Source organism: Amaranthus tricolor, chromosome 12 (genome assembly GCF_026212465.1).
Source record: "Amaranthus tricolor cultivar Red isolate AtriRed21 chromosome 12, ASM2621246v1, whole genome shotgun sequence".
NCBI lineage: Eukaryota > Viridiplantae > Streptophyta > Magnoliopsida > Caryophyllales > Amaranthaceae > Amaranthus > Amaranthus tricolor.
The window spans coordinates 13,625,278-13,636,097 of record NC_080058.1 but is presented as its reverse complement, the minus strand read 5'-3'; the positions used below and the strand labels follow the sequence as shown (position 1 = coordinate 13,636,097).

Here is a 10,820-nt window from a genome sequence, read left to right as displayed (position 1 = left end):
AAATAGGACTTTAGTATTTATTTATAGATAAGTTTTCAATTAAGCTTTATTAATTTCTTAATAATCAATTTCTTAAATGTCTATTTATTATTAATGATAAAATAAATAGTTCCATCATAAATAAATACTAAAAATGTCTTAAAAAGGACATATTGGGTTTATAATAGATACTTGCCCATTTATCCAAATTTTTAGAAAATAAAAATTTATTTTATATAATTAATTTCTTAATACCTTAGTTTTAAGATTTAGTACATGAATAATTAATTTCCTTAAGATTAAAATCTACAAAAAATATTTTTTAAAAAATTAACTTATTATTAAATGAGTTGGTGTATATTCTTATTTACCAAAATAAAATAATTTTAATTATTGTTTTCATTTATCTTTCTTTTTGCCTATTATAACAATTTAAATTATTAATTTATTTCTTTAAAATTTAAATATCAAAAAATTTCACAAAAATTATTTAAATGAAAAGAAAATGCAGTAATAATAAAATAAATTATTTTTTTCCAGAATTATATATTTTTAACCCAATTTATGAATTTTCTTATTTTATGCGTTTTTTTAGCAAAAATTAATAATAATGTTTATACTCAACTATGATTCTCGAAATTAATACAAAATTTATGTCTCATATATATATATATATATATATATATATATATATATATATATATATATATATATATATATATATATATATATATATATATATGTATAGAAAATTTTCGTTTATAGAATAAATCATATAAATTAAATTACAACGAATTAATTTAGAAAAATTTGCAGAAAATTTAATTTATATATACTAAACATATATAAATTTTATGGGCAAAATTTTATGTAAATAAATATATATATGAATTTATACCTTTAATAATTTCACTATTAATCAATTTCCTTTGTTGTAGAATTTCTAGCCATAAAATTAGCTTTTCCCCCCCTTGAATTTCAATTATTAACACTAAATACTATTTTTAGGAAATTTTTGAGAATTTTTAGGAATTTTTCTAGGGTTTTTAGAGTTTTTTAGGAATTAGCTTATATTTGTGAATTAATTTTCTGATTTCCTTCTGTTATTTTTTTTTACCCACGGTATGCATTGGACTTAAGTAGGCCAAGATTGAAAAGTATTTATTATTTTAATTTTCCTTTATGGGCAAGTAATAATAATTAACTCCAAGATTTTTACTTCTTGGGTTTATCTTTAGGATAAGACTTAATTAAATTTTTGCCACCTATCTTAGCTTGCCGCCAACACATAGATATTTTATTTCCCTTTTTTTTTCTATTATTATTATTATATATTTTTTTATTTTTAATCATAAATTAATATAGGAAATAAAAAGGTTAAGCTATTGTAGGTAATTTAGCTAGACTTAATAGTTAGGTAATTTAATTTATTTTAAGAGAAATAAATTATATATAAAAGAAAATCAAGAACTTAAGAACGATTGGAATAAAATTCGAAACGACAATAAAAATAATAAAACGAAACGATTATTGAATTTGTCAAAATATTTAAGATTAAGAAAAAGGATCTGTTATAGGTTCCATCAAACCTAAGGTTTCTAGACTTTGTATGCAAGCAAACTTTGTCTCTAAGATTTGTCTATTCCCCGAATCAAGTCTCCCCCATCGTATTTTGGCATTGTCATCAAGGTTTGGAAGCCCTAAGGAGTTGATTCTAGGGACATTTGGGTTTGATGTTGAAGCACCTTTTCTTCTTTTAGGAGCCATTGTTTTCAATAATTCAACAAATTTCACTTCTACTCCCTCTCTAAGTACAACAATCACCAATTCTCAATTGAATCTCAACAATCACCACAATGTTACTCACCACTACTAATAATTGTCAAAAATATAACAACAATTATCAACAAAAAATTACAAAGATGCAAAAGAACAAGGTAGGAAATGGATTATACCACAATGTGTTGAAGATTTCCTCCAAATAAGTTTCTTGTTGATGTTTGTTGTGATCCAAAAGTTTCTTTGTTAATAAATTTCATAGCTATATCTTCAATTTTACCTAATGATTCATCAAACAAAAATCCCTAAATTTTCTAGGGTTTAAGAAAAAGCATGAAAAGAGGTTGAATTTCTGATTTTTTTTGGACTTTTTGTTGTTGGATTGTAGTTTTACTTCTTGGAATGATGATTTTTCGGTAGGAAATGAAGGAATGTGAGGAGGATTTAAGTGAGGAAGAAGGGTTTGAGAGAGTAGGAATAGTTGGGTTTGCAAAGGGAAATGAAAGATTGAGGAAGATGATGGAATTTTTCGGGTATGTATGGGTGGGCAGTAGGTACTCCGCGGGCCACGTAGTTCTACGTGTGGCGCGAATCTTAGTCAGGAGGTTCTCCGCGTGCCGCGGAGATTTGGGCGAGGCACGGAGTTAGTTCTATCTGCCTTCAAATTTATTCTTCACTTTTTTTTATATTTTTCTTTAGTTTTTTCTTAATAATAACATACCCTATATTCGAAAGGTCTCCTAGCTAGCTCTAATGCATCGGTTACCTGTAAAAAAGAAAAGAAAATAAAATAAAATGTGTAATGTAAAGAAAATCAAACTAAACACAATAATGAAAATTAACACAAACATAAACTTGGGTTGCCTCCCGAGAAGCTTCATATATTTAATGTCGTTGGCACGACTTAGTGGTTTCGATGCCTCAGTACACTGGATCCTCTAAGCTTTGTTCTTCCATATCTTTTGGCTGAAAACCTTCATAGTATGGCTTCAATCTTTGCCCATTTACCTTGAAGACTTTAGGAGTTTCTTCACTTTGAATTTCCACAGCTCCATGTGGAAACACTTTGACAACTATAAATGGTCCTATCCAACGGGACCTCAGCTTTCCTGGAAATAAATGAAGGCAGGATTGGAATAGAAGAACCTTTTGACCGACTTCAAAGGTCTTCCTACTTATCATCTTACCATGCCAAGCCTTAGTCTTTGCCTTGTAGATTTCAGCATTCTCATAAGCCTCATTTCTAATTTCTTCCAACTCTTGTAGCTGTAATTTTCTATGCAAATCAGACTCCTCTAAGCTCATGTTGACACACTTTATAGCCCTATACGCCTTATGTTCTAACTCAACAGGCAAGTGACAGGCTTTCCCAAAAACAAGACGGTATGGTGACATTCCAATCGGTGTTTTGTAGGCTGTCCTGTATGCCCATAGTGTATCATCCAACCTTAAACTCCAATCTTTTCTATTTGGATTGACCGTCTTTTCCAAGATGGACTTGATTTCTATATTTGATACTTCTGCTTGCCCATTTGTTTGTGGATGGTAAGCGGTGGATATCTTGTGTGTCACATGATATTTCTTTAAGAAAGCCCCAATGGTTCGGTTGCAAAATGAGTTCCCTTATCACTTATCAAAGCTCTTGAAATTCCAAACCTAGAAAAGATTTTAGCTTTGATAAAATCTGTAACATCTCTAGAATCATCTGTTCGGGTGGCCTTTGCTTCCATCCATTTTGAGACATAATCAATAGCTACTAATATATAGATAAAACTAAAAGAGTTGGGAAATGGTCCCATAAAATTGATGCCCCAAACCTCAAAGATTTCACAATATAAAAGAGGTTGTTTTGGCATCCCATTCCTTTGAGAAATATTCCCTAGTCTTTGACACTTATCACATGACTTACAAAAGTAGTAAGCATCTCTATTCAAACTAGGCCAATAAAATCCACAGTCTACAATTTTCCTTGTTGTTCTCCTAGGTCCGAAATGGCCTCCACAAGCATATGAATGACAAAATTTTAAAATTGATATTACCTCACCATCAGGGATACATCTCCGTATGATTTGATCTACACACTATTTTCATAGGTATGGATCATCCCAAATCTAGTGTTTTGCTTCACTTCTTAGCTTGTCTTTTTTGAGATTTTGTGAAATCTATGGGAAACCTGCTAGAAACAAGAAAATTTACAACATTAGCATACCATGGATGATAAGCCTTGACTGCGAACAGTTGCTCATCTGGAATTTCTTCACGAATGTTATATTTCATTGAGACATCTTTGTTTGAACTCATGCTTTCATGTGGTGTGATCCTGCTCAAATGATCTGCTACCACGTTTTCTGTGTCTTTTTTTGTCTTTTACCTCCAAATCAAACTCACATAACAAAAGAATCCATCTTATTAATCTTGGGTTTGCCTCTTTCTTTGTCATCAGTGACGTAGGGCTGCATGATCAGTGTATACAATAACCTTTGTACCAAGCAAATAAGATCTAAACTTTTCTAACAAAAATACTACCGCCAACAACTCTTTTTCAGTGGTTGAATAGTTGTGTTAAGCACTCAAGGTCATTGATGCGTAGTATATAGCATGTGGAATCCTTCCTATTCTTTGTCCTAGCACAGCCCCAATAGCGTAGTCTCTTGCGTCACACATGATCTCAAATGGAAGTGACCAAATTAGGGGTTGAATGATTGGAGCTGAGATGAGTTTATTCTTTAGCGTATCAAATGCCTTCTTGCAACTTTCATCAAAAGTGAAACTCTACCTCCTTTTGCAACAACCTGCATAATGGAACTGCAATCTTGGAGAAGCCTTTAATAAACCTACGATAGAAACTTGCATGACCAAGAAAAGATCGTATTTCTCGAACATTAGTGGGATAGGGTAAAGATTGTATGATGTCAATTTTAGCCTTATCTACCTCGATACCCTTTGCAGACACTACATGACCTAGCACAATTCCTTGTTCAACCATAAAATGGCATTTTTCTGAGTTTAGCACGAGATTAGTGTTTATGCATCTCCTAAGTACTAACGCAAGATGATTCAAACATTCATCAAATGTGCCTCCATGGATTGTGAAGTCAACCATGAAAACTTCCACAAATTTTTCTATAAATTCAGAAAATATACTCACCATACACTTTTGGAATATAGCAGGTGCACTATAAAGTCCAAAAGGCATGCGCCTATAAGCAAATGTGCCGAAAGGGCATGTGAATGTTGTCTTTTCTTGATCTTCTGGAGCAATAGGTACCTGCAAATAACCTAAATATCCATCTAAGAAACAATAAGATGCGTGATTAGCAAGCCTTTCTAGCATTTGATCAATAAAAGGCAATGGAAAGTGGTCTTTCCTAGTCACCGCGTTTAGCCTATGGTAATCAATGCATACACGCCATCCATTTTGGATTCGTGTTGGAACCAACTCACCATTTTGGTTCTTCACTACAGTAACACCAGTTTTCTTTGGCACAACTTGAGTAGGACTCACCCATTCACTATCAGAAATTGGATAAATAATAGCTGCTTACAGTAATTTCAAAATTTCAGCTTTCACTATCTCCATCATTGTTGGGTTCAACCTTCTTTGGGGTTGTCTTACTGGCTTGGCATCATTTTCCAACAAATCCGATGCATGCATGTAGTAGGACTTATGTCCTTGATGTCTGCAATCGACCATCTCATTGCCTTCTTATGTTGCTTTAGGACTTCAACCAACTTGTTCTCTTGCTCTCTTGTCAACGTGCTTGAAATAATTAATGGTAAGGTCTCATTCTCCCCAAGGAATACACACCTCAAATGTTCGGGTAATAGATTAAGTTCTACCTTGGGTGCCTGCAAAACAGATGGTAACAAATTCTCCTTGGGTATGGTTAGTGGTAATGGCTCTAAATGAGAAGGAAGAAGTGGGAGTTGTTCTTGCTTCTTCAAATCTTGCAAAACTTCCTGCAATTCAGCACTCAAAACATATTCCTCATTATTTTCATTCAAATCATGCTCAATGGCCACTTTGAGTTTAACTTGGCCATTTATATCAAACATATTTTGACTAGAGGTATCAACTAAATCAATAGCAAAACAAGAATGGTCCTCAGGCGGAAATTTCATAGAGTCATAATTGTCAAACTCTACCTTACTACCATCAAATTCTATGGTAAGTGATCCTGTATCTACATCAATCTTAGTCTTGGTAATTTTCATGAAAGGTCTACCTAGCAAGATAGGTGCTGCATGTTTAACATGTTCCATATCTAAAACATAAAAATCAACAGGAAGTATAAGATCCCCTACTTTAACTAAGACATCCTCTACTATTCCCTTAGGATATGCGTTAGACCTGTCAGCTAATTGTATCACAACAGTTGTTTCATGTAATGTACCAAGTTTCAAAGACTTATATAGTGAATATGAAATTACATTGATTGATGCCCCTAAGTCTAACATGGCTTTTTGAGATGTAAGCTCACCTATAATACAAGGGACAGTGAACATACTTGGATCTCCACATTTAGGCAGTAACTTCCTTTGAAATATAGCTGAAATGCGCTCACTCATCTTCACCTTTTGAATTCCCTTTAATCTTTGCTTTCTCTTTACCGTACAAAGTTCTTTAATGAATTTGGCATATCTTGGAATTTGCTTCAAAGCATCTAAGAGAGGGATGTTTACTTCACACTTCTTGAAAACCTCATAGATGTCCTTGTCAGCTTCATGCCTTTTCCTTTTCTTCAATGCCTCTGGAAAAGGTGAAACCGGTTCATATGGCGGTAAGGGTGCAGTTGTAACATTCTTACCTTCTTGTGACAAGGTTGCTTGATCTTCTGAAGATGAAGGTTCATGCACAACACTTTCTTCTTGGAGTTCTTTATCTCTTGCTATGGTTCTCTGTAACACCCCAAAATTTCCGACCCCTAAACGAAACCAAAACCGTAAAGGACGGGAGGAAATTCGGGTGTTACGTAAAAGAAAAGGAAAAGAATTTAGATAAACGTTAAATATTAACTATACAAAGGTGAGTGGAAATTCTGGCAGCATCTGTCTTAAAACTGTGCGCCTTTGTAGAAAAACAAAAGTTAATTTAGAAACTAATAAAGTAAAGGCACCAACGACCTATCAAGGGTATGTCACGGCGGAATGATTCGTCGCCGGCTTTTCAAATCAACATGCCAAGCATGGATCGTGGTTCCAGTGTCGACGTTTGCGTTTTAAAAAGACTTAACTCCTTAAAACCATACAGAGTTATAAAGTACGCAGCGGAAATACAAATATATGAGGGAGGACACAAGGCCTCATAACAAAACATATACAACCAAAGTTTACAAAAGATAACAAACGCTACAAAATCGAAAGATAGCGGTATGACACAGGTTATGCTTTGCCCTCATCACTCTCCCCAAATGCAATGCAATGCAAAAGAAGCTCCGGTACCTGCTAAGCCTGTCTTTGATCCTCTTGCTGCTCGACATTAGACCAAAGGCCAATGTGTCATAGCCGGATAATCATAAAAAGTCATCAACAAACAAACATAACCACAAACACGTACACGTCAGTAACTAGCATCAAATATAATAAGGCCAACTACTGGATAGCATTATATCATAAAACAACATAAGATGATTTCATAAAACGCAAGCACAGATAGTAACCGTTTATCGGCCATTTATACTTCTTAATTTCATTAGTACTTTCCAACCTGAACCATGTGTTCTTGGGTAGGATGCAGGTCTTCACGCTCCTCTTTTCAAACATAAACTCTTGCGAAACACGTATAGTTCAACTCGACCAAGGCATTAACAGAATACCTAACACATGACCTTATAGAGCTTTTCTATCTTAAGGTAAGTGTGATCATAGTCTGTAATACCCTTGAGGTAACTTAACTTAGGCACACTTCTCACTAGCATAAACTATTCTATTAATAAGTAGATGTTCTATCAATGAGTAAATATTCTATCAAAGAGTAAACGTTCTATCAACGCGTAAGCTTTCTACCAAAGAATGAACCTTCTATCATTAAATAACTTTCGATCAATGAATAAACTTTCTATCACTGAATAGTTTTCTATCAGTGGATCTTTTCTCTACTTCCTGGCATAGTGACATGGCTAAGGGCGTTATCAGGCACCTGGCGCCCATGGCAAAGTATGAGCTCATGCCCCCTCTAGCTGACCCTCTCGGGTCCTACCTTCGGGAAAAACTAACATACTGAGGTACTAAACCAGTGAAGAGGCCACCATATTGGGGTTTGCAAGGCCCGCATGGTAACACCTCGGTCAAGGGGCGGTATCGGCCACCCGGCGCCCAATGACCCAAGCATGCTCATACCCCCCTTACGGTGGTCCTATCGAACCTCACCTAGGGTACTACTAAATCAAGCACATAATCCAGTTGAGTCACGCCAGCTAATCATAATCTAATACTTTATCAGATGGGAATAACTTCCACTTTCAACTATTAATGAGCACCTTGGGATAGCAGCGCGCCAAAACCCACTGAGCCACTTAATAGCATATGAAATTCACCTATAAAGGAGTCATTCTAACTCCAATTTAAGGCATAATCTAATTCTTAAATAAATAAGGGGGGTGGTTCCCGCCTCCTACTAACACTTTCATTCTCTATAACTATTCTAAGCGCAAGGATTTCATAGTCGACAACTTTTCGTATAAGGCGTACTCACTAGTATCTCATAGTTTTGATGCAGTGCATATTATTACAATAAACAATAATGTCTTAAATAAAATTGCATATAAGGGTTCGTTACTGAGTGTACGTACTTGTAAGCGTCACTGCATGATCAAAAGTCACAAAATCACCCGAATAAGGCTCTACTTTCCTCTTACAAAATGGGCACCTATATAAGTTATGAGTAGAACTAATAAGTTCCCTTAACTACCTTGCCATACCAAACTAAATACCAAAGTAACCGCTATCACCCATTCAACATGAGTTTCCGATTACTCTAGCACGCACACAACTCATTCAATACAAGTCAAAATCATTAACTCAACACAACATATGTCTTTCCATCAATTTAAAGTAGAAGTATGTGTGAATCGTTTCTTTACATTAACTAATTTTGAGCATATCGGCTCGCGTCACCCAAAAATAACTAATCACTACTAAATCTTACATTTTTAATATAACGATAAGGAAAATCTTAGAGTTATCGTATCGAGATATCATTTGTTACATTCTCCAAAGCTATTAAGAACTGTAGTCAAAACAACACGACAATTAACTTTATCAACCATCGACGAAAAGTTGACATTATGCTCTTGGCTTACTAATATCATGTATCTATAACTTCAATAACAACCTAATAAGGGTATTTGTAATTCACAACAATCAAACCACAACAATTAGTAGCTATTATTCTCAATTTAATCAATCAAAATCACTTTCATAGTCAACTAACATCATCACCATTACTAATTATTCACAATAATAACCAATCGACCAAATCTTAAAACAACTTTTAAAGTTATTTAATCAATCATCACCAAAATATAGTATAAAACACATATTATTAGTAGTTTCATCTCTAAATCCAACCCCTAATCGTTTCGTGTTCAAAGATAACATATTTAATTACTACCCATACTAAGATTCGAAGAAACTAATACAAAATCAACACACAACCCATAATTTCAAATCACACTTCAAACCCTAAGTCATAAACATGTTTAATTTATCAATCAAATTCTTACCCACCAAAAAGATTCAATGAAATTAACACAAAACCAACATTAAACTCAATACACTTAATAAAACTCCAATTAAAGCTAGAAAATTAATTAGAGAAATAAAGAGATGGCTTACTAAGATGAAACAAGAGAAGGGTGAAGAAGGGAGGAGTTGGTATGGTGGTGTTGCGCTGCTGCTGCTGGGAAAACCACCACGAAGGTGGTTGCCGTTGCTTGGAGACTCACGAGCTGCAGGGGGGAGGAAGAGAACAAAGCAGCCACTGCTGCTGGGTGCCGTGAGGGAGGAAAGCGGGCTGCTGTTACGGTGGCTACTCACCGGTGGAGGAAGAATGTGGCTGGTGGTGGTGGTGTGCCGCAGTGGAGGGATGAGAGAAGGGAAGAGGAGAGGAGAGGGAAAGGTGAAGGCGTGTTTTGAGTGAGTGAGGGAAGGAATACTTACAACCCTAACTCGTCCTTTTATATTATTTACACACTTATTTATTTATTTATTTACCTAGGTTCATTTTCTTGCGAGGCCCAACTAAGAAACTCATCTTTGTATGCTCACACATTATAAATAAAATAATTATTTTGATTCGAACCCCTTTATAGAATCGTAATTGTATTTTTTTTTAATATAAATATATGTTATTTAAATTCGTATATGAAAGGAATTTATTAAAACTACTTCAAAAATTAATTTAATATAATTATAAAATACCCAAAAGTTATTAAAATATTAATTAATGACGTCAAAAAATCTCAGGGTGTTACATTCTCTCATTACCTCGCAACTATGTTCCACTTCTAAGAGTCATAGCACTAGCATTCATCCTTGGATTTGGTTGTCTGTGATGGCAACTTTTCTGAATCTAGCCTCTAACTTGCTAACTGATCCTGAGATTTGACCCATTTGTCTTTCAGTGTTCTTGATGCTAGAACGAGTCTCATCTTGGAATTGAATCATGTTCTTTGTTAGAGTATTCAACATTTCTTCGGTGGACATGGAATTCAAACTTGATCCTTGACCGTGATGTGGGGGTCTAGGATAGGATTGTTGTTGTGGCTTGAAGAACGATTGTTGTTGATGATGTTGTTGATTCCCTAATGGATTCCATACTTGAGATTTGGATGGTCTCTCCACCCTGGGTTTGTATGTATTGGAAAACAGATCATTTCTTTTATGAAACCCTTGGTTTTAAAAACCAATTGCACTAACTTCTTCATTACCTTCTTCTTGTAACTGAGGGCAAGAATCTGTAGGATGATTAAAAGGGCAAATGCCACATGACTTCACTTGTTGTGCTTTTCCCTTAACCATGAAATCTCTCATCATTGATGTTAATGCTTGCATTTGATCTT

The 10,820-nt window shown here is 34.5% G+C and overlaps 1 protein-coding gene across 1 annotated transcript; it reads right to left on the bottom strand.

Annotated features, from left to right (window-relative positions):
- Window positions 1-5,370: 5,370 nt before the first annotated feature.
- LOC130828598 (uncharacterized) lies at window positions 5,371-7,474 on the bottom strand. The gene is made up of 2 exons (XM_057694561.1): window positions 7,466-7,474; window positions 5,371-6,657 (listed from the first exon to the last, which is right to left on the bottom strand). Exons 1-2 carry the CDS (start codon window positions 7,472-7,474, stop codon window positions 5,371-5,373), a joined length of 1,296 nt encoding a protein of 431 aa, XP_057550544.1.
- Window positions 7,475-10,820: the final 3,346 nt, after the last annotated feature.